The sequence below is a fragment of the Labrus bergylta genome, chromosome 15 (genome assembly GCF_963930695.1).
Source record: "Labrus bergylta chromosome 15, fLabBer1.1, whole genome shotgun sequence".
Classification (NCBI taxonomy): Eukaryota; Metazoa; Chordata; class Actinopteri; order Labriformes; family Labridae; genus Labrus; species Labrus bergylta.
In genome coordinates, this window is record NC_089209.1 from 4,345,685 (window position 1) to 4,369,048 (window position 23,364).

Below are 23,364 nucleotides of genomic sequence, written 5' to 3' on the forward strand. Positions count from 1 at the left end.
ATAGCTCAAAGTCAGTAATTAGGATAATACTTTATTGATCCCCAGAGGGGAAATTCGGGCGTTGCAGCAGCACAGACAAGAAAGCTCAAAATACACATTAAACAGAATAGATAAGATAAATAAAAATAAAAACAGGGGATATATACAAGTACAAAATGAATGATGAAGTTAACTGTGCAGGGAGTTGAGACAGTACTTAATGACAAGATAAAGTGACAAGTGATGATTAAAGTGACTTGGTATGATAAAATAGCAGCAAGTAATGTAAAACAGCAGAGAAGAGAGGCAGTGTTGTACCACAGTAATGCAGAGTGCAGTTATATAATATAATGTAATATAGTGCAATATGAACAATATAGTGTAATATAATGAAATGTTATATAATATAGACTAATATAATAATATAATAAAATATATAGAATGTACAGTATATATGTATATATATTGATGCTAAATAATAATAATAATACAATAATACAATAATACAATGTTAGTAATGATAATAATGAAGCAGGTCATGGGGTAGTGTTTTATGGGGGTGAAGTTTAGTGTCAGGATGGACTGCTATTGATGTCATAGGCTGTTAGTTATTATTAATTAATTATGTAAATATGGTAAATATGTGTGGTATTAGTAGCTATTTTTAGAATGCGTAAGTGTTTCAAGTTTTTAGTTTATTGTTAAAATGTAATCAAATGTGCTGAATGTGAAGTTGAACCCATTGCTTCTTGGTTAACAGGTGTAATACCACCATGAGCTGATAGGGGGCGGTGTGGCTCTCCATGCCTGTACAGTAACATGGCGGTCTGATGCAAGCGGAATGTGACTTTCAGCAACCCTTAAATCGCGGGTGGTGTTTACATTTTGCAGCTCAATAAATAATAACGCCTGGACATAGGGGTCGGTGTGTGTCTATACAGCTCCGGTGACCGTCCACGGTGTCCCTCCAGGAAGTAGCGGAGTTCGGGGACTCGATCCCGGGTGGTCGGGTTCTTACCTTCCCGGGCTCGGTGCGCGGCGATTCAGCCTCCGCCACCGAGCAGCAAGCCCCAAGCTCAGTCAGGGTGAGTTTTTAATGGTGATACCGGCGATTCCTGTCAGTTTCTGTCTGATTGTAAGAGTATTAAAGTTACTTACCGTCAGTGTAAACACGTTTCCCCCTGCTTCTTTAGCCAGTTAGCGTTAGCTAGCCGTGTAGTGTTAGCTCCACAGCGTGGCTAAAAGAAGATGCGAGTCGCCCGGGGAAACAAGCCGGCAACTAAAGTGTTTTAAATACATACCTGAGCGTGTGTGGTGTTAGGAAGGTGCGCCGAAGTGATGAGTGGTTCAATAAAAGTAGGAGTGACGGGTCTCCGCCTGTCTATGACCTATGAACGCCCTCCAATGCGGAAGAGAGCAGTAAAACAGTCATAATATTGATGAGGTTTGGTCTGTCAGACTCGTGGAACGGCCAGTCGAATACAGATCGCTGACGTTTCCATGGTGATTCAATTCGAATTGATATCGGTGTCACGCGGGGCTCTGACATTCTACGTTTCCATGGGAATTAAGATCGAATTGAATTCTACGTTTCCATGGTAATTGCTTAAAAGTGTTTAATCTAGTCTGCGAGGTGTTAAACTAACCTTAAAAACACCGCAGACTTCTGTTTTTTGTGCTTCTTATTATACTTACAGGGCGCTGGATGCTTGGGTGGTTGACACAGTGAGGTGTTGTGATGAAATGCTAGTTTAGTTTAGTTCATTAGTTTATTTGTTTTAGGGACAGTGTACCAAAAAAAAAACCATTAGTCTCAGAAGAGAAGAGATGCTTTGTACCAGATTCAACTAAAGCTAATTTCCATCTGTTAACTTGTCACTCTTTTGGTATTCATTAAATCATATTTGTAGATGAATATAATTTACACACACTCTTTTTTCTGTTTGTATTTTTAGGCTGAGACAGAAAGCAAAGCCGGAGTGAGGAGAAACTTGCTCCACACATGAGGAGGCGATCTGACGGGACGACTGCAGCACCAGAGCAGGGCCGATGGATCCCATTGACTCTGGACAAGGTTCATAACACCTCCTTTTATTTCATGTCTTTTTTTCAGAGTGTGACACGTTCACCTTTAGCACACACAGGTGAACTGACTGCTCATGTATTTACAGCCGCAGGAGTGAGTTGTGGTGTCTTGCACAATAACACTTGGACATGCGTGCTGTAGCAGCCAGGGATTGAACCTCTGACATTGTGATCAGGAGTTTGACCCACCTAACCTCTGAACCACAGGGTTGCACAATCTGGCAAAAAACATCAGTGTCATATTACTTTGGTAGATCGTATGATTGAAACATGGTTCACTATTAGTGGGAATGATTCATTTCCTGATCACATTTTTAATTAGACACAAAAAACAAGAAAATAAGAAGATGGCTGTTGATCAAAATGTTCAATACTTACTGTACATTCTTTTCAACATGTTTGTAATCGATAGTTTTGAAAAGTACCAAATCTTTTTAAACAACTACACATCTTCAGTGATATTTTAACCAGAATCCAGTATCCAGCATTTTCTTGATTGCACATACACGTTGGCAATGTTACCAAAACGTTGCCAAAGCATTTGTGCAATTTAGACAGTGTGCAGGTAACTCAGTTACCCAGTATTTGGGGGGGGGGTGTCGGTGTTTTGCTCAAGGGCATCTCAGCAGTGCTCTGGAAGTGATCTGGCACCTCTCCAGCTGCAAGACCAACATCCAGACTTGAACCGGCGACCCTCTGGTTCCCAACCTGAGTCCCCCCTGCCGCCCCCTCCCCCATTTTGCATGAGATATCTATAATCATATTTTGGATTTAAGCGGTTAAACAAGTTCTTGTTCTTTTTGAAACCCCCAAAACAATGTAAACAATATTATTACATTTTTATCTGCTGGTGTTGAGATTTCAAAATGGGTTTGGGTGCTAAACATTTTAGATTTGAAGCTCTTGTTATATTTTTACTTTGACTAGTCGTTTCTAAAAGTGGTTTCTGTTTGTAAGAAAGCAGCTTGTAAGAATAACATTTGGTGAGTTATAGTCAAAAAATAGATGAAAAAATAGTCGTTATTTAATTAACCTAAGAGATTTCCGTTTGTACTTTATATCATCCACATGTGGAGCTATGTATGACATCACTCTCCTTTCAGGGCAAGAGAACCCGTCAGAGCAGAACTCTGATTTAACACCCAGCTCCAGAGGACGACCGCGCAAGAAAAATCCCAAATATCAGGATTATGAAACCGAAGACCTGATTGATGAGAAGAAAACAACAGGTAGAAAAAGCTCAGGAGAAGGTGCAGCTTCTAAAAGGACTCCGGCAAAGAGGCGAAAAGCTGAGGATGACCCAGAACCGCCCCAAGGAGATGATGTCGAAAATGAAGCCAATCACAAAACACCTCAAGAGCTGGATGAAATAACGGCAAAGGAAACGCCTAAAAAGGCAGTTAGAGCCAAGAAGACCCCGACAAAAAGGACTCCTGGTAGAAAAAAAAAAAGTGATACTGCGAACACTGATGTGGCGCTCCCACATTTGGAAGGCGGAGCGGCAGATTCGGCGCAGCAGGAGAACGGGACGCCGAAGCCGAAGAGGAAATATGTGAAGAAGCAGCGTGCGCAGGTAATCGTAGAACCACCGCCATGTGCGAGTGAACCCGAGGAGGAGATCCAGCCAGGGGGGCGGCGCCGGAGAGGTGCTGCTAAAGCGTGAGTCACATGACGTCTGTTTTCAAAATTTAACATTTTCTCCAAGGGCGATTCATTTATTCTGTCTTCAGGATCTAACGATAGGTCTCTACTGAGTTGTGATGCTATTTTATCAAGATTGTCAAATTTTTTTAAATGCCAGAGATTGATTGATTGGTCAAACGACCCTTTGTCAAGCCCCGCCCCCCTTAGCTACTGTTACTAGGTTAGACAAAATCATCCCATTTGAAACAATTGAAAATGTTACACGATTAGACGTTCTTTTCTTTATATTTCTTGGATTAGATTATTTTCTAACTCAGCCTCAGTGAAAGAATAAATTGTCTATATAGGTACTCAATATTTATTTGTAGTGAAAAGTATCCTAACATCCCTGATTTCAAAAAACATTGTGCTAAATCTCTCTAGGGCTTTGAAGTACCTCCACAATTTGGCTAAAGAAGCGCTCGCTCATCCCGGAGATGAGACAGCGTCCCAGCCGGGAGCCGATAGCGATGTCGCCAGCACGGAACCGGACCCCAAAGAGAAGGGGAAACGTCTCAAAGGAAGTAAAGGTACATTTTCCCATCACTGTCAGTTAACACCACCATGTAGGAGTTTCATAAAAGAAAACAAAGATGACCAACTCGTGCTTTATATGCTTTAAATCAGAACAAACTCTAGGCCCATTTTCAGAAAACACCTGACAATATTGAGATCTTTTGAGGAGAATCAGGCCGTTATATAGTCAGACACACGTCCCTCATACTGGGAGAGTTTCCCTTTTGGAAGGGTTTGGTTTCCACAGGCAGGACATAATGTAAGAAGGTCAGAGTGTAATGTTTACAACATATCTAAGATGTAAGTGATTCTTGTAATCAGTTGTTTACACAGTGAAAAAGTGAGGAGAGGAATATACTGGTGAGAAGAAAAGAGGATGAAGCAGCTTATTGACGTGTTCAAAGCTCACACCAGTCGCTCACAGGATGTAGGATATGATAATCACAGAGTCTGCTTGCTAGTGGTGAATTTTTCTGCTGCATTTACACAGCCTTGACTTTAGCAGAAATGTTACAAGGAGTCTGGCAGGAAAAATATCTGTAAAGGTCGGGGTGAAAATGTGATGGTGCAGCCCTCCCGGACAAATTGGGGAGATTTTTTAGGAGTGTAGTGCTTGTGTGACAGGGGCTCATCTCCTATTTTTCCAATATCAAAAGTGTAAAGTTGGGGTGTCGGTTTAGCTCAGTCAGTAGAGCTGGAGCCTGTGCAGAGGCGGGTACAGTCATAAGTGTAAAGTTGCACATACCTTAATAGATGTTAAATCCTTTGATTTCCTCGTCATGATCAGCAGGTAAGTTCCCTCTTAAGTTCAGTCATTCATTGTGAGTGTCTACATCCCTGCAGGGCGTCCAGGACGGAAGAGGAAACGTCGCGACTCAGACGGCGATGCTGCAGAAGACGAAGACTTTGTTCCGGATGCTGAAGAAATGGAGGCTGAGGAGATAAATGATGAAGAAGAAGAAGAAGAAGAAGAAGAAGAGGGGGTGGACTCAGACTTCGACTTGAGGACGTTTGTAAAGAGTCCAGCAACTTCTTACTTCAACAAAACCAAAGTTAGTTTATTTCATGTTTTGTTGCTTGTTGTTGTTTTGTCTCCCGAGCGTCTTCTGAATCCGATGCTTCTTGATGGCTAATCGATTTATTGTTGCTTTTTGATGAATAAAAAAAGTGCTCAGAATAAATAAATAAAATAAATAAATCAGCTCATCTTTATGCTTTGTCTCCTGCAGAGCTGTAACGTCAGGAAGAGAACTCCCAACGGGCTCAGCGGGCTCATGATGATGCCTGTGACCGAGTCCGCCGAGTCCACCAAGAAATTGTAAGTCACAGTACTTAGTGACTTCTCTCTCTCTCTCTCTCTCTCTCTCTCTCTCTCTCTCTCTCTCTCTCTCTCTCTCTCTCTCTCTCTCTCTCTCTCTCTCTCGTCTTTTACCAACACAGAATATAATCCAAGAGCCTCAGGCTGTTTAAGATCAGAAGCACAGAACATCAGACTGACTTCTTTATGATACACATGTGTCACTTTTAAAAAAAACAACAACTTGGAACAAACTTAGAAAACAAAACATTTCACTTAATTTGACCTTTTTAATAACGGCCCTGAAAGCGACAGCCTGTTGACAATCCAAAAGGACTGACTTATTATTTAATAATATTCACTAGAAACACAAGTCTATCTTCTTGATTTGGATCGAGTGCAGCTCTCTTTTTATTTACCTGCTGGGGAGAAGAACATCCGTTCAGAGCACACAGAGGATCTTTATACACACAAATACTTGGGGGTTTGTAGCGACCCTGTGTCTCTCCACTGAAGCAGTGTGCTGCTGTCTGCAGAGAGACGAGTCACCCTCATGTAAGATGTATCTCTGAATCCCTTCCCAAGAATGCAAAAATATAAGCGCCACGTCTTTGCTTAAATTCAGCTGCAGACTGGAAACTGTGGCCGGACCAAGATCGATCTATAGAAACATAACTCTGTCGTGACATTATTACACAAACTTTAAGACACTAACGCACAAAACATCACTTCATAAAATTGAATTGAGTTCCTCGACTTCATTTGTGTTTTTGACGATTTAAGATGTGTTTGTTTTTTCCAGCCGGGAGACACACTACAGCAGCTGGGTGTTTCCAGAGTGGATCCCCTCATCCAACAGCTGGCACCCTGTACCACAGAGGTACTGCACCTTTACCTTTGTTTTTAATATCTGGGCTAGTCCAGCTGTTAACAAGAAAGGGAGCTTTTATTTGGATCCTCAAAATGAAGTTTTAGTGTAGTCTTCACTTTATCACTTTGCTGTTTTTGATTTAATGCATTGACTGCCAATTTCCACATATTCCGTGCACACCGCGTTCATGCAGGAATAAAAAAAGAGGAAAACATGCAAACAACATGTTGCTTTATCTTTTTGAGGTTGCTGTGCTCTTTGTTCGCTGCCTGTTTTGACTCAATGTTGATAAAGTGATAGAAAATACGACCAGTAGTCTGTATGTTGTGTTTTATTTTGACATTGACCAGACCTCTGTGCGTTTCCTTGTCTGACTTCCTGTCCTGGTTGATATATTCTGTCCAGCGTGACGTGTGCTTTAAAGAGCTTATTTAAAACAAAGCAGAGTGTAGTGATGCTGCTGGAACGCTCTGGAGCACTGATGGACCGCGGCGCGAATGCGTAATGTGGAAATTAGCAGTTAATTATGGCAGCCATGTTGGAAGTATTCAGCTTTTCCTGAACAGAAACCTTTTAAAACTTGTATTGCTTAAAAATATGGTAACTTATTTGTTTTAACACATCTGTACAGAAGCGAACATTTGACTAGAAAACAGCCCTGCTGGAGGTTTTTAGTTAATCTGCTGTGTGTGTGTGTTGTGTTTGACAAAACTATGAAGCCCCTAAGTCTATGTGTGTGTCTGTTTGTGTGCTGCTCAGTGATTTGGAGAAGTACCTGCCTCAGGAGCTCCAGTCGGCCGCTTTCAAAGTGTCCAGAGAAGGTCTGAGACCGGAGCAGTCGCCTCTGCAGAGACTCAGGAGGTGAAGTTTGTGTTCTCATGTTTGATTATCTGAGCTGAGTCATCACCACGGCCGACCCTCAGCTCTTTCTGCACAACGCCAACTTATTCCTCCTCAGCTGATCTCTACAAAGCTCTTACTATCCTACCGGGTCACTAGCTACAGGACTACAACTAGATTTCTTTTGAGATGAGCCTCATGTGTTCATGTTGCTAAAGTCTTCTTGTTAATGTATCTCAACAGGCTCACAGCAGTGCCAGCTGACCCGGACCGTTGGGACATGTTGCTGTACGCGGGCGGACCGGTCTGGGCCTTGGAGTGGTGTCCCACACCTGATGGAGCTCCGGCATCTCAGTTCATAGCTCTGGCCTGCCATCGAGGGATGGACGACAAACACTGTTTCAACAAGACTTACACCAAACACGGCCTCGTTCAGCTGTGGGGCTTCGGCTCGCTGGAGTGCAACAGCAGGTACGCTCTGAAGTGTCACAGAGGGAGTTATTGTTCCTTTATTTTTAAAGTCGCTGCATGAGCTTATTCTCTGAGATTCCACCGGTAACTTAGAATTTATGTCTATTTAGGAGTCGTATATATATTTGGTTTTGCACTGTTTCACCCTCGTATGTTTTTTCTCATACATCTTGTGATTTTATTTTTTCTCTACAGACCAGACTCCAGCCCAGCCTTCACCTACGGCTTGGCCCAGGACAAAGGCTTCATCTGGCATCTGAAGTGGTGTCCTGCAGGCGGCTGGGAGCCTCACAACTCTGACAGAAAGGTAAGGTGCTTCAACCAACAGGAAGCTTTAAAGGGGATCTTATTTTGAAAAATCCACTACAGTGTTTTTGAACATATATGCGGGTAACCTGAGTGTCTACTGACCCACAACATTACATTTAAAGAGACACACACACCAAAACGGAGCGTTCTGAGAGAGCTGGTTTATACAGGGTCACAAACCTCCTCTGGTGCTTGATTCATGTTATATTTTGACCAAAGCACAGCACAGATGTTTCATTTAGACCACAGGGGACTGTTTGAGAAGGTGGATGATTAATATGTCCTCTTTAAACGCATACTTTTTATGACAAGCAGACAGTCACAGTGTAAACAGCTGTTTTGCCTTTGGCATGTTTTATAAACTCTTCTATGACACTATGGTGGACCCAGTTATCACCTTCCTCTATATTGTTGTTTCCAGACGCATATCAGTATCAGAAATGACTGGTGCTGCGAAAACTAAGTATCTAGTACTGATGATTGAGAGAGTCATTGCACTTTTTGCACTATTCCATATTATTACAGCACCCAACACACATTTTAGGTATAAAATGTCCTTATCATATCAAACTAATACTCAGTTAGTAGTTGATTAAACAATTAATAATTTGAATGGCCATGTGTGTTGGTAATGAGAAAAAACGTATTGGAAAATCTCATATTGAGCAATTAGGTAAGCACTGGTTGCTAAATGTAGCATGGTCCTTAGGAGCATTTGTGTTTCTTTCATATCTTTCAGAATAAAAGCGACTTCTAGAGATAGTTTTCAGTTCATCTCTCATGCAGCTTTATGCTCCTTATGGATGTTTAGAGCACTAAGGGGGGTGGTCCAACAGGCTTCTCACTCAGGTCAACAAACTGATCTCTCATGATAAGTTGAGTGACAGGAACTCTACATGCTTTTAGAAAAAGTTATTTTTGGTCTGGAGTTGCATTACCACAGCTTCTTCTTTGTGACGATATGAATCTCTCTCTCTCCCAAAAGGCTCCTTTTCTGCCCAGACTGGGTCTTCTGGCAGTTTCCACCTCCAACAGTGTGGTCACCATTTACAGCCTGCCCCACCCCGAGGCTCTGCTGTCCATCAAGAAACCTGCAAACTGTGGTAAGACGTTAAATATTTTCAACACGACTGGCTGCAATTTTCACTCAACAGCAATTACTGTAAAAGTGGTGTTGCAGTTTTCCTAGACTGTAAAAAGTATACGCAGAATAATTCAAAACCATCCATCCATATCTCTACCGCTGATCCCAGCTGTCATTGGACGTGGCTGTGGCTCAGTGTTGGAATCAGTCTTTTATGGTTTGCGGTTCAATCTCCAGGGGTTCAACCATGCAGCTCACGATGCAAAACCTAACAGAGAAAGTGGAGTGTGTCCTTTTGGTCAGCAGAGGGCAGTGTTGCCTCTCTGAAGGCTGCAGTGTGTAGTGTGTTTGGACCTGTATCCTCCTGTTCTCTGTGAGGACACGGGACTGCAGTGAAGTCTTTGTGTGTGTGTGGAGGTTTGTGCTTCATGGCAGCGTTGTTAAAAAATGAACGGCTGGACTACAGATCAGTTCACATCTCGCTTTACCTCCACCCTGCAAAGCTTTGCTGCAGTGTTTCACATCTTCTGACACCAAAGCAAACTAATTTATAAAATTAAAAATTAGCTATAGAGCTTACCTTATCAGTTCAGAAATATAACCCTCTGTCCTGTCTACCCATAGTCCGACCCAGAACTCTCTCAACTCTGACCAGTAATAGACGAGAATAGAGGTTAAAAGCAGAGACGGCGCCATGGTCACTTTGAAGCATCACCCATTGGTGCGAGTGATTTGGTGCAATGTGGATCCATTTGGTGACTCAGACGTTTTGGAGCTGCCAATGAAGTTGTTACCAAACACATTTGTTAACTAATGAGCTGTTACCTCAAACTGAACTGTTAGGAGGAGTGGCAATTGGGAAACTTCAAAATGAGTCAAAATCAGCAGGAAATAGTGACTCAGCTGGAGATGTGTAGGCTCAACTTCAGCTATACAGACAGTTACACTTATTACAAATGATAAGAAGCATCACTGGGGATACTCGTTGACCACCTGTTCTTGGATCCAGATGTGAAGATGCTTGGGTCAGAGAGGATGACACTGGAGAGGAGCAACAGGTTTGCTAATGCCACGCTATAAAAGCTCTACATTCAATGTCTAAAGTCCATTTCAAAAGCGTAAGTTTTTTCGTAAGTTGTCCACTTCTTCACACCGGTCTCTTTAAGGGAGAGGAACAGCAGCTGATCGAAACAAACTGGGTAACATGTAAGAGCCACTTTGTCCTCTGCAGAGAAAAGAAAACAACTAAAGTCAACAACTCACATTTAATCCTCCTTTTCAACAAGTTTAAATTAGTCAGAGTCAATCAATCAATTAATCAGCTTCAAGCTGCAATTCTAATACACAACTTGTCAACTTAACAGTAGACATTTAATCAGTCAAACGGCATCACATCAATCAGACATGGACATCATTAACTGTTCCTCATATTTAATCAAACGACAGGATCCATGAAGACCCTCAGTCTCCTGAATGTTCAGTGCTGGAGGGTCCATCACACTGTTTAATGCAGCTTTAACTACAGCAGCAGTTATTCACTCAAACACACACACACGTACACACACACGTACACACACACACACACACACACACACATGTACACACAGGCTGCTCTCCAGAAGTGGGAGTACATGCTGACATTAAAGATGCTGCAGCCTGTGGCCTCGTCTATTCAGATCAGTGCATCAGCCGCCGCTGGGGCTCCAGTGATACAAGACTGTATGAATGAGATTAATGGACAGTTTATCTGCCACATCCATCATACACAGAAACCTGGTGATGTGTGCACGTGTGTGTGTGTGTGTTTATCTTTAACACTACAGGCTTATCTGATTAAACACAACACTAGACTGATGTTGCAGCATTTCAGTTTAACATCCACCTAGAAAAAAAAATGCACAAAATTATTATATCACAGTCGACACAACCCCCTCACATCCCATTAAAGCATCCTGTTGTAGGACATATTTTCTCTGTAGCACGATGTTACATAGAGATGAGCTGGTGTTTGTGTTGGTATTGTGATAATGAGGTTTTCACAGTGCAGGTTGCAGATATTCAACATTTAACAGGGACATTTCTGAAGTGTTTGGCAGTTTGTCACGGCTGAACGTTTTGGCAGATTATCTTCTTGTGTTGTGCTCTATAAAAGGGTAAAGAAAAATGGTCAAAATGGTCAAATGTTGAGCTACGGTTCCATAACACCATGTTGAGTTTACATGGTTTTATGAGATTAAAAAAAATTTTAGGTGTCAGGTGATGGGTCAAGTTGGTGTCAGAAAAAGATGCAACCGTAGTTTAAATTGCCGCTCAGTTTATTGCACAAATCACCTTGGTAAAAGTTTGGTGAAAGGCTTTTGCGGCCTCAGCTTGATCTGCGCTACAAGGCCACCGTAAATCAGACGTCCACTGGACAATTTCAGGGTGATTCAAAGCCATATTTCAAGTTGTATGAGTGATTTTGAAGTTGCCAAATTTCTGCCTGATTGCATATTTTTAGTCATGCAGTGGCTCCCGACTAATCGGAGGAATTTCTGCCATGTTTGATATTTTGGTCAAACTACTTTACACACTCAAACAGTGAGAGTAGAGCCGATTTCTGGACTTTATTCTCCTTATTGTGTCGGCACAAACTGACAGACAATGTCAGAAATCACCATGGCAACAGCAGCGATGCCTGTTTTGGTCTTCCTCCCTCAATCATGGCAGAAAAGTTGGAAAATATCTGCGGACCTCCCGCTGATGGAATATTTGTCATGAATTAGCTGATTGTAGACTTGTGTTAATGATGCTGAGTGTGTTTGAGAGAGTGAGAGGGTTTTTTCCCGTTGTGTGTATTTGAGTTGTGCATATGAGACAAATGATAAACACGTTGATCTATTGACAACTGTAAATGCTCCGTCCTGATTTAACTCGTACAGTGTGAACTCTCAGGTCGTGCAAGACAATCGGGTCGTACAGTGTGTATGAAAATCACGGTGGTCGATTTCTGTGCTCAATCGGACAGTGTACGTAGAGCTTTGGACTCAAACATATTTGCTTGGTAGATTTTAAAATCCTGATTGAGGATCATCATTTAATCTCTGAACCCATTGGCCATAATCTGACAACAATATTTGCCTCTGGGAAAAATGGCCAATTTGGTAATTCTGGTGCAGCCAGCAGTTAATTAACATGACATCCATCAAAGACTTGTTTGTGCAACCATGTGTTCAGATTAAAGCCAAAGTGAATTTCTTCTCTTCAAATACGTCTATAAAATAAACACGGTCATTTCTTGGTACGTTACATCCCCCCGGATTTGCACCCATTCATCTATTTCTAGTGAGTCCTGATTTAACTGTAAATAATAAGTTACACAGAGGCTTCACTCTGGTTTACTTCGGGGTATGAACCTGAAAAAAACAAAAACAATGTTGTTGTGATCAATTTAAAATACATGGGTCTTAAGTTTGGGGAAATAACAACCTCATGATGAATATTTATGAAAAGACAATACTTTGTTGCCCTACTTTTAAGTGATTTATAAAAAAAGATATGCTGCAGCTCGCCAACTTTCCCCCCCCAAAAAACTGCAAATAACTGAAACTCATAGCTGAATTTAATCTCCTCACAACCCTAAACACTTAAATACCTTCAATGAACACCAGGAAGTTAAATTATTCTACATTAACTTTTTAACTTTAATTTTAATCCGACAGTGAGATCAGCTTCATTATTCATGTAATTATACATCTCACACTACCGAGACTCGGTATAGAAAAAAGGATTTAAGGGCACCATTATGGAGGAGCTGGTGCACAGGCATTCATGTGTAAATATTAAAATGAAACAGAGTATATTGGGTGACAACAGTGTGCACTACACTCGGCTTTCCAGTGCAATCTGGAAATAAAAAGGCATATAAAACCTGACATTTCCATTCTTTGGTCCCTTTTTCCCCGGCGCTTCATGGCCCATGCTTTCCATTTTATTTTGCAGCTACGGGTCATTGGGTCCAGCTCCAAAGAGCTACTCCATCAGCCCCCTGCTTCCACACATAGGTTAGAATTATTGGATAGAAAGGTTGCAGAGCGCTCACATTTGAAGACGCCATCTCTGGAAAACACACACTACATGAAAACACACCAACCCAAAATAACCCAACTCTCAAGCAGAGCCAAGAGCAGAGGCATTATAGTCTGTTTTTTTTTTTTGGGGGGGGGGGGGGGGGGGATGATTTCTAAACAGGCAGTGTGGGGAACAGACCAACATGTGGAGGCAAAGCGTTCCAGAGCTTTGGCCCTGCTACTGAAAATGCTCAGTCATCCCTGAGCTTCGACCTAGAGACAGTCAGAAGCCACCGATCTGTTGATCTGAGGGGTTTTAAAAGGTCAGGGAGATAAAATGGTAAATGGTGATATTTTTTGTAACTCAAGCTTTTTCATTGTATTAAGACACCAAGATGTGCATAAATCAGCTTTTTTTTTTAAATATTTTAGTTAACAGGGACACCATATGTAACATGAAGCATACAGGTTTCTTGCCATGGCTCATTTGCAACCAGTTTCCTGGATAAATATGGGCGTGGCCGAATTGACTGACAGGTTGGGCGTGTTGCAGCTGTTTGCTAGAAGGCTTAACGCCCGCCTCGGCTCCACCTCTTTACCTGTCAAAATTTAATCCGAGTCAGCATTTCCAATATGGTTTCCATCGTTGGGCTTCATAACCCCTCTTCAGAAACCAATGGGTGACATCACTGAAACTACGTCCATGTTTTCTACAGTCTACGTCTAAACCCTGCCTCAAAGCTTTCTCGTTCTTTAAGGGACAGAAAACTCTAATTGTAGCACTTCTTAGAGGGGAGTGGTTAGCATGGAGACACTAAAGGTTCATGAAAAATCACCAGTGAACGGTTTTATAGCCTCTTGCTTCTTTTAGCCCCGACATGACGAGCTCTAATTGAATTCAGATTAGCTATCTCACATGACCACTGGTAGAAACCATGTCCCAGTATCAGCTGAAAGGGTGAGAGGGGAAATTGGCTTGAAAAAGGGTTAAAGAGTGTGTGTGTGTGTGTGTGTGTGTGTGTGTGTGTGTGTGTGTGTGTGTGTGTGTGTGTGTGTGTGTGTGTGTGTGTGTGTGTGTGTGTGTGTGTGTGTGTGTGTGTGTGTGTGTGTGTGTGTGTGTGTGTGTGTGTGTGTCGGTTCCAGTCTCAGCCCCGGCGCTGTTTTGCGACAGATAATTACAAATGGCTTTTCTCTGTCGACGCTCCAGAATGAATGAGCGAGTGAATGAAAAGAGGAGGCTGTTAAAGCAGCAGAATTGGAGGGTGGGGGATCGGGGGGGGGGGGGGGGGGGGGGGGGGTGTGTGGGGGGGGGGGGGGAATAGACAAAAGTGAGAATGTGAGATGGCGTTGTGAACGCACATAATTTACAGCTCCGTTCTCCATCAGACAAGGATCTATAATTGAAATGACAAAGAAGACGCATCACCGAGCCAGTTGTTAGTGTTGGAAGCGATGAATTTTAGGCCTAGTGTAGCTGACACCTTTCGCATCCCGCGCCCTGTCAGTCAGCAAAGACGTACTAGAGAGAGGGGAGGGGGGGGATAGGACGGGTGGTTCATAGGAAGTGAAATATAAATAAAAACCCTGTGTATGATGCAGGGTAATTACTATTATCAGTAACCTGAGTTAACAACAGGTTCACCCAGGGTCTGAACACTGCACGCTCCTGACTTGATCTAGCACATCAGAGGTCGTATAAAAGTATGAGTGTGTGTTTTTCTGAGGCCGAGGCGACTTGATGGAAGGTGCGGCTCAGCGAAGAGGACACCGTATTGATCTGAACTCTCAGTGATCTAAACTGGAGGAGGAGAGAAAACTAATGATGGGGAAGGAACAGCCGGACACCATTTTTATTTATTTTTTCCCCTTATTGGATTTTACATCTATTAAACACAACAGTGATTGTCGGGGCAGGCACAGCGGAATTACTTCTAAAGTGGTGCTTAACCCCCAATCATTTTTTAACCCCCAGCAGGCGCAGAGGCTGTCGAGATATCAGTCGAGATATCAGTCCGTCCTTTGGCTTGTTTGTCTGGCAGTTTCACATCATCTGGACCACTGTGGGATTGTAGATCGTAGGGCCTGACAGATATGGGATTTTTGGGGGCCGATACCGATATTTGGGAGGGGAAAATATCGGCCGATAATTTTCTATATAAATATAAAACGAAGACAAGATGGTCACTCAACTGATAAGTAACTTTGCATGTTGCCCTCTCGTGGTGACAGTCAGAAAGAGAATATAAAACACCTGCTTCTCAAGCTTTTACAGATTTAGATTTAACCTCTTAATTCTATCTTTTTGCTCTCTTAAAACGCTCATTATGTTCTCTTTAAAACTTTTCCAGTGCTTTCTGAAAATAGGACTGCTAATGAGCATTTACCAAGTTTGATTTATGTTTCTCATTACAGGTAAGGACCACCAACAGTTTCCAATATACAAGGTAGGTCCCTCAAAAGAAAAGAATGTAAAAAAGCAGATTCTTCTAACTTAATTCTGCTCATGCACATGTTATTGTATGAAATATGAACAGCCCTGTGCTGTTTGTGTGACCGCAGAGAGACTTCAAACCCTCGTCTTGTTCTGGCAGGTTAAAGAAGTGTTGTCTCTGAAGCTGGGATCCTTCAGAGCCCCTCGCCATGAGAAGTGCGGACAGGTCCTGTCTATGGATTGGCTGCCTGAAAAACCACACAACATAATTGCTATTGGATTCTACGATGGTATGAATTGATTTCTTTGTAGATGTTCTTTGATTCATTTCTTCAGTGTGCTCAGTCTGAATCCACTCAGGTTTCATCTCTATGAGTCTGAATGAAATGACTCTCTTCTTCCTCTTTTGTAAATTAAAGGATAAACACATATTTTCTGTTTTCCATGATCTTGCGATGCGCTCTTCTATCTCTCTCCCTCAGGTGTTGTCGGTCTGTGGGATTTGACCACCAAGTCCGGGTTGTTGCGGGTGCGAGAGTCTGACGCCTCACTCAGCCTGCTGCCCTATCGATGCCTCCGGGCTCACGACCACGCTGTGCGGGCTCTGGTCTTCTGTCCCGCCTCCAGGTAAACCATTTAACCAGAAGGTTAACCTCCCAGTTATTGTTTTCATAACCTGAACTCTTCGTGTTTATTATTCTACAAGATTCTTCTACACAATTATAATCGTAAAATCTGGTGAATAACATGAACTTTAAATACCAATTTTCCTATATGCCAGTGCGAGCAATGTACCAGTATAAAATGCCACCGCCATCACCCACAGCATGCGACCTGGCACGATTGAAAATTCACCCCAATTGAGAGCCGAGCTGGGAGACAAAGCGATGTAGACCAGGCTGGCCACGCCCGTTTTAGGTTTAAAATCATCAGGTCAAAATCCTGCATGTAGAGATAACGGTGGTATATTGTTCGTTGCTCTTCTGATCAGAGACCCCTCTATTGAAGTCAACAAGTGACCAGCAGAGGTGGGCAGCAACGACTCACAGGCTGTTGAACCGCCGCCGTTTTGATCTTTTACAGGCGTTCACAAGTGAGGAAGATGGGTCAAAGTGTGGCTTTTGCAATTAAAGAAACAGAAAAATGAAAAACAAATACATAGAAAACAAAGGCAGAGTTGTGACACAGATTCTAGAATACAAATCACAGGGTCTGTACCCACACTCACACACACACACACACACACAATCATCCTCATTAATGTGTTCTTAAACTGTTACATATATTACATACATTGATGTCTGTACATACCACAGCACCAGAGCTTTGGACATTTCTAGAGAAATATGTTCAGGGTATTTGTGTCCTGATCAGTGTACTCTGACCCCAGTGTTTAAAAGTTAGTTCATCTCTGATTGCATACTGCTGTCTACAACAACAAAGTATCAAGTTTGTATGTTAAGCGTGAAATAAAATCAGATGTAGCCTTCTTAATTTCCTTAAATCATTATTTGTAGTTGGCTACACAATGTTCTGCTTAAACTATTCAGGAAAGTTTTACTGAAAGACTTAAGAAACCAAGTTATTTAGCAGCTTACTAAATGTGGAAATACTTAACTTTAATTCATATTCACTGCTCCAAACTTTCTGAATATATGAACATCCTACACTCTGATGATATAACCGACTATGCACAGAGGTGAACACTGACCTGCCAGTCTGAGATGGGTTATAAAAGGTCAGCACTCTTAAACGTTTCTCTGCTTCATCGCTCCGCTGATGTAAGTGGAGATGAGCAGAGATATGGAGAGGTCATTTACACCCCATCTGTCTGCTACAAAGGTTCACTGATGGTCCGTGCAAGTCAGCACAAGGGCTGGAGTAATACTCGCGGCCAGAATGGGCTTTTTATTAAAAGTACCATATTGGCCGGTTAGGGAGCCATCATCATCATCATCATCATCCCAGAGCCCACTTCTTCAATCTTCAACCTGCTCCAGACAAATCTGCACGTTGAACTCTTAAGGTGCTGACAACTCGTCTTTCTTTGAGTAGTGTGGGGATTACAACTCTCAGAGAAATGCACAAGACTTATAACAAGGCTGTGATAAACTCAGATTCTGAATAGTCAGAACTAACTGTAATCAGCACAGCAGTCAAGATCATGACTTGTGATAAAAAATAAAAAACAATAAGTTAAACTCTGATAATTGTGAATAAGTTTTGAAGTCTCTGTCTCCTTTAGATACCTGTTGGTGACGGCAGGAGAAGACCGCTATGTGAAGACGTGGGATCTGAGGCGGCTCCACGATCCAATCACCGCTCAGAAACGTTTCTTGACCAATGAAATCTGCTGGCCACTGAATGCACCCGGCATCCTCTGGGCCCAGGATAACGCCTACGCAGCGTGAGACGACCTCTTCTGTTTTTACCTTCTCATATCGTCCAGCGTGAACATCAGGGTCATCCTGAGACGACACGCTTCATTAGTTTTATTTCTCTACCTGTTATCTTTTGATTTTCTTTCATACAGGAGTGGTTCACAAGGAGTCCATTACTTTGACCATCAGATGCGCACCATCTTTGCAATTCCTCGGACAGCGTCTGTGTGGGTGAGTCTCCATCATTCGGTTGCTGACGTCCTCCAAGGCCCCGTGTCCAATCTCTATTATTCTCAAATTTAAAACACCGGAGCGCACAGCCAGCGCCATTCTGCCCGGAACAAAACGCTAGGTGGACACGCAGCCTAAGACAATATTTCAGAAGAGTTTTTTCGTTTTTATCCTAATACTGTTTTTGTCTCATTTTGTCTCATTGCAGTCCATATCCTACACCGATTGGTTGAACGGTCTGGTGACATCAGACGGGCTCGGCGATGTCATATTCGCCCTGTTACCTTACATGAGCAACTCTCCGCATTACCTCAAACGCACGAAAGAGAGACGATTTGTGAGTTTCCAAGTTGAATTTGACTTCTCTTTCCTGGGATCTTCTGCCCTTTTCTTCCACCTGTTTGTAGTGTTGTAGTAAGACCGGTCTCAAAACCTCTTTGTCTCGGACTGGGCGGACTCTGGAATTTAAATCAAGACCGCCACTGAAAGGCTTTTTTCTATTTAATTACTGTGGTTAGAAAGAAAACACATTTTTCTTAAAGAACAAATAACTTAATTAATTTGTAGTTTGATTTATTTCCCCTGGTTACAGTCTAAGTGAGGGACACGCCCACTGCACACAAGATGATGATTTTCAGTGTAGTTATGGTCTTGATCTAGTCTTGGTCTCGCCCTGCCTTGGTCCTGGTCTTGACTCTCTCTCTATCCCTAAATGTCTTGGTCTTGTCTTGGTCTCAGAGCACTCTGGTCTTGAGAATGTCTTTGTCTTTTTGTCATCTGCTTCAGTCTAAGATCACAATAGTGGTGATGATTTTTAACAAGACAATATTTTACGTTTTAGGTGCAATGATCAAAACGATTCTGTCCCGAAGTGACGCTAACAGTCTCCTATACTAATGTGTTTCTACTTCCCTCTCTTCAGCCTGTCTACCTCACATCTATGTTGCCTTTTGATACAAATGAAGAACTCGTACAAGAAACAAATAAAGAGAAGGTAGGAGTGGAAGAGGAGGGAGATGCTGCTGAAGAGCAGGAAGGAGGTGCAGCAGAACGAGTGAATGGATCTGAAGGAGGGAATGAGAACAACAAGGAGCCTGGACGAGGTGGAGGACGAGTTAATAATAAGGATACAAATCCTCCCCTGCAGTCCCACTTATACAACGAGGTGGCTGAGAAATACTTCCTCCATCTTACAGACAACAACATGGTGGGTACAGAGCAATTCACAAATTAATAACACATCAAAACAGTTTAAAGCAAACACAATGAACTGTTGGTAAATAAAAGACCAGGGGGAAAGTTTTAGTGGGATTGGATGACACAGGACTTACGACCCTTTGTTTCCCATCCCTACAAACTGATCTACTGTGTGAAACAATATGCGAAACAAGAAGACTTGAAAATCACTTGTTATTATTGATAGTAAAAGAAGTTGTCGTTGAATATTTTAATCTCATGTTTAACGTTCGAAAATGAAATAACTATTGTCTCCTATGACCGCCAGCTGACCTTTTTAGGAAGCGAGAAGCGACCCGTGTGGAAGCGAATGGTTGCTACAGAGGGGAAGTCAAAGTTGAACCTGGATGAGATGACACTGGCTGCGCTACACAAGGTATTTACACACACACATACACACACTGCAGGTACTATCAGACTCATGTAGTAGGAGGGCTGAAAGAGATAAACACAAGAATGGAAACAGAGGTGAGATGGGAGGAGAGCCTCTTCCTCCTCCTTCTTCTTCTTTCTCTGTCCTCTGATAGGCAGCTATAAAGACGAGCTGAATGTAATGATGTGTAAAATGAGAAAAATGTCACCCTCAGTGGACGGAGGGAGGGGGAGCCATTCAAGGATTTGATGTGTTTAATTTTAAGAGGGGAGACTTCGGTGTCACCCTCTGGGATGAGATGATGGATGGGCACTTCACGGGACCATCTCAAAAACAAAACACCATCGGGTTTTCTTTTTCTGAGGGCGCTAAATGGATTAGAGAGGGAGGAGAGACTGACTGGAGAGGAGGTAAATAAAAAAAGAGGAGGCACAGCGGGAGGATTTATAGTGATGGAGAGAGGGATAGATGAGCGTGAGTAAAGATCAGAAGGAGGGGCAGCAATATTGACTCACTGAGGGCTACAGCTGAGTCATTCTCTGAGGCAGAAGCAGTGGACAAATAACTACGTTTATAAAAGTATTCCTAGGCGATAGTGAGAATAAATCAAGTAGAAGTAATAGTAGTTATCAAGATAAATACCTAAAAAACAGTCTAGAAGGAGTGACATGATTTGTGGAGTCCCTCAGGGATCAATACTCGGCCCATTACAATTATGCCCAGACCTGTGCCTCTATGACATATTACCCACTGTTTTGTGCTTTGTTAAGAATAAAAAGAAGAAGAAACATTCATCAAAATAATGTGTCACAATTCATCAACAACAAGGCGATCAAAAAGGGGCAATATGAGTCCAAGTTAAAACATCTACAGCCAGATACGCCCGCCTCCAGATTATTAAGAAGACCATCCAAGGAAACCAGCTCCCGAAGATTTAGAGTATCTTGCAGCTGATTACAAGAAGAGGGAGCAGCATATTTGAACACCCTTTTTCCCATTTCAGTACGGGCTTTAGGGATAGTTAGGTATGACTATCCCTAAAGCCTGTAATGAATTTGTACTTAAATGTCGAGATTTGAACCTGAATGGATCGACAACACGACTTGATACCCAGACACAGGTTTTCAGCTGGAAAAAAATGGTCAGGCGGTGTGAGTGAAAGGGTTACGACACTGATTGAGTCTGTCAGAAACATAAGAAACTTGAGCCCACACCAGTACCTTTTTGTTAATGCTGAACCAAAATTTGGCAACCAGATCGTACCTGGTAATATGTTAAGTGTTTAAATTTCTAATGTAAACTCCACACTGTCCTCTTTGACCTCTTTGTGTTTTTTTAAATTGTGAGTAACTATTGATTTAAAAGTCCTGCAGCTGGCATGACTGACTTTTAAAGATTTCATCAGTTTTAGAAATGACTCCGACATCTGACAGATACAGTTAGCACAGGAAAAAAAGCAACTCTCTAATCTGTGCTCTTCATCTCCTCAGGTGCGTTTTAATCCAAACCTGCTCAACCATACCTGGTTGGCCACCGGGGGCCAGAGTGGTCTGGTCAGACTGAACAATCTGAGAGGAATGATCAGCTCCCAAACCAAGAAGATGTTGAGTGAGAGCCGGGCCAAGTTCAGCACACTGTGCTCAGCAAAAAAGCAGAAAGAGGCGGAGCAGACTGAGAGGGAGGAGCTATAGCAGCAGGAGTTCAGCTCCACGACAGAGTGAGAATTTGGAGCGTATGTAGGACTGCAAAAAACACCAAGCTGCAAAAATAGATATTTTTAAATGATGAAAAGATATATAAGTATTTAATTAGTTTATAAGGGATGCTGTATATGTTTGCTGTCATTGGGTTCAATTCTGTTTCAAGTTACCAACCAGTTTATCTCTAAATCTGAAAATGAAACTCGTCATCGTTTGCAGGGTTTGTAGCATTTCTCGGCCAAGGTGGGTCAATAATTCTCTCTCCTGAACTCTTCACCTGTTTCTCGTTCTGAAAGTTCTGCCTGAAATTGCTTAACGTTAATGGGAAACCACAGCATTCCACCTACGACCCCAACCAACTAATCACTTTAAAACACAACATTTATTCCGAACAAACATATTTTTTTCGTCTTTTTCCCCATTTTCTTCGACCAAATACTCGTGTAAAAGAAGGTTTGAGCGCCTGTCAGAGAAGTGCCTTCTTTAAAACTCATCACATTAGCACTTTCCACCTCTTGCTCGTTGATTCAGAGCAGAGTGTTTCCCAGTATCTTTTCCCAGTTTATCTAAAGTTGACTACAATTTGCAAAAGGCAAACATGGCAGCAATCCAAGGAAGGAGAAATGCAAATGAATCAGCCTGTATGGAAATCAGTGAGGGCTGAGGAGAATGAATCAGTCACTGCAGCTCTTTTCGTTAACTAATCATTAACCTCAGTGCTTTTTTTATCATTATTTTAGCAACATTTTAATTCATTTAGCAAAACATTCCAGCTCAGTTCATGTGGTTTCTGTCGTCAGATTGGCCGGCCTCACTAATGGCCGTGTCACTCTCCAGGCTGATTGGTCAATCAAAAACAAAAGCCTCGTTTGTCGTCTGTTCTTTAGTGTTTGTCTCTTCAAATCGTGCTTTTTACCGTACTTAAAAGATACCTTGATCCCTCCCAGCAAACTGCTTTTTTTGCTTGATTTATAAAACAACAACAGGAAGTTGGCGAACATCGGAGAGTATCTTTGAGCTTTTTTCTGCTGCTGGATGTTTGTAATCTTTTTCATGTGTCGTATAAAAACTCAGGATTGAACTGAGAGGAAATACTTGAATTTTTTTATATTAAGTGCTGAATGTAAGGTTTATAAATGGCCGATTTTAAGTATTTTCTTTCATTGTTCTTTTGTCAGTTTAACTGGGGGGTAGCCTGTTTTTTTTTTTCCCTCAATCAAAAGTTCTGGTTTGTTACTTTTTATTTCATGTTGTGTCGACTAAACCACCAGGGATATATTATTTACAAACACAGCTCTGTCTTCTTCTTTTTTTAAAGTTGTCTGAAACTTGTTAGTAAATTATTTTAGGGGTTTATAAATGTCTTTCGATTTTTTTTTCTCAAATTAATTACAAAAGTCATCGATAATATCATCTAAAGTAAACATCATGATGTTGTTAATTAAGTCAACATTATCGACGTTTAAGTTATATAATCTTCAAAGCATCAAACTGTAATTAGTCTTATTTTTTTCTTTTTGAAATGTGACATGAAATAAATGTTTTTGTATAAAATAATGTTTTGAATAATTATTAAATAAAGTTTAAATTAAAAAGCTCGACAACAAAAAAGCTATTTTCTACAATGCTGGGCCTCTTTCAACTCATTTATCTGCCACTCTTTCTGCCAATTCCCACGATGCGCGGTGCTGACGGACCATGCCGTACACTACGAGCCACAGCCAGTCTCCGGATCGTGCCACAGAGTCTTGTTTTCAGATGCTTATCATCACTTGTCTCCTGTTCTCCACCTCACAGACACTTGCTGGTTTAACAGGAGGGTAGACGC

General features: G+C 41.9%; 1 protein-coding gene across 1 annotated transcript; it reads left to right on the plus strand.

Moving 5' to 3' along the window:
- The first annotated feature begins 732 nt into the window (after positions 1–732).
- Positions 733–22,947, plus strand: gtf3c2 (general transcription factor IIIC, polypeptide 2, beta). Its single transcript, XM_020655266.3, has 20 exons — positions 733–1,064; positions 1,935–2,053; positions 3,168–3,723; positions 4,132–4,277; positions 5,107–5,315; positions 5,493–5,581; positions 6,363–6,440; positions 7,191–7,292; positions 7,515–7,742; positions 7,938–8,049; positions 9,037–9,154; positions 15,597–15,628; positions 15,776–15,905; positions 16,098–16,242; positions 17,861–18,022; positions 18,149–18,227; positions 18,436–18,564; positions 19,150–19,434; positions 19,732–19,839; positions 21,327–22,947. Exons 2-20 carry the CDS (start codon positions 2,029–2,031, stop codon positions 21,525–21,527), a joined length of 2,934 nt encoding a protein of 977 aa, XP_020510922.2. The 5' UTR covers positions 733–1,064; positions 1,935–2,028; the 3' UTR covers positions 21,528–22,947.
- The last annotated feature ends 417 nt before the right edge of the window (positions 22,948–23,364 follow it).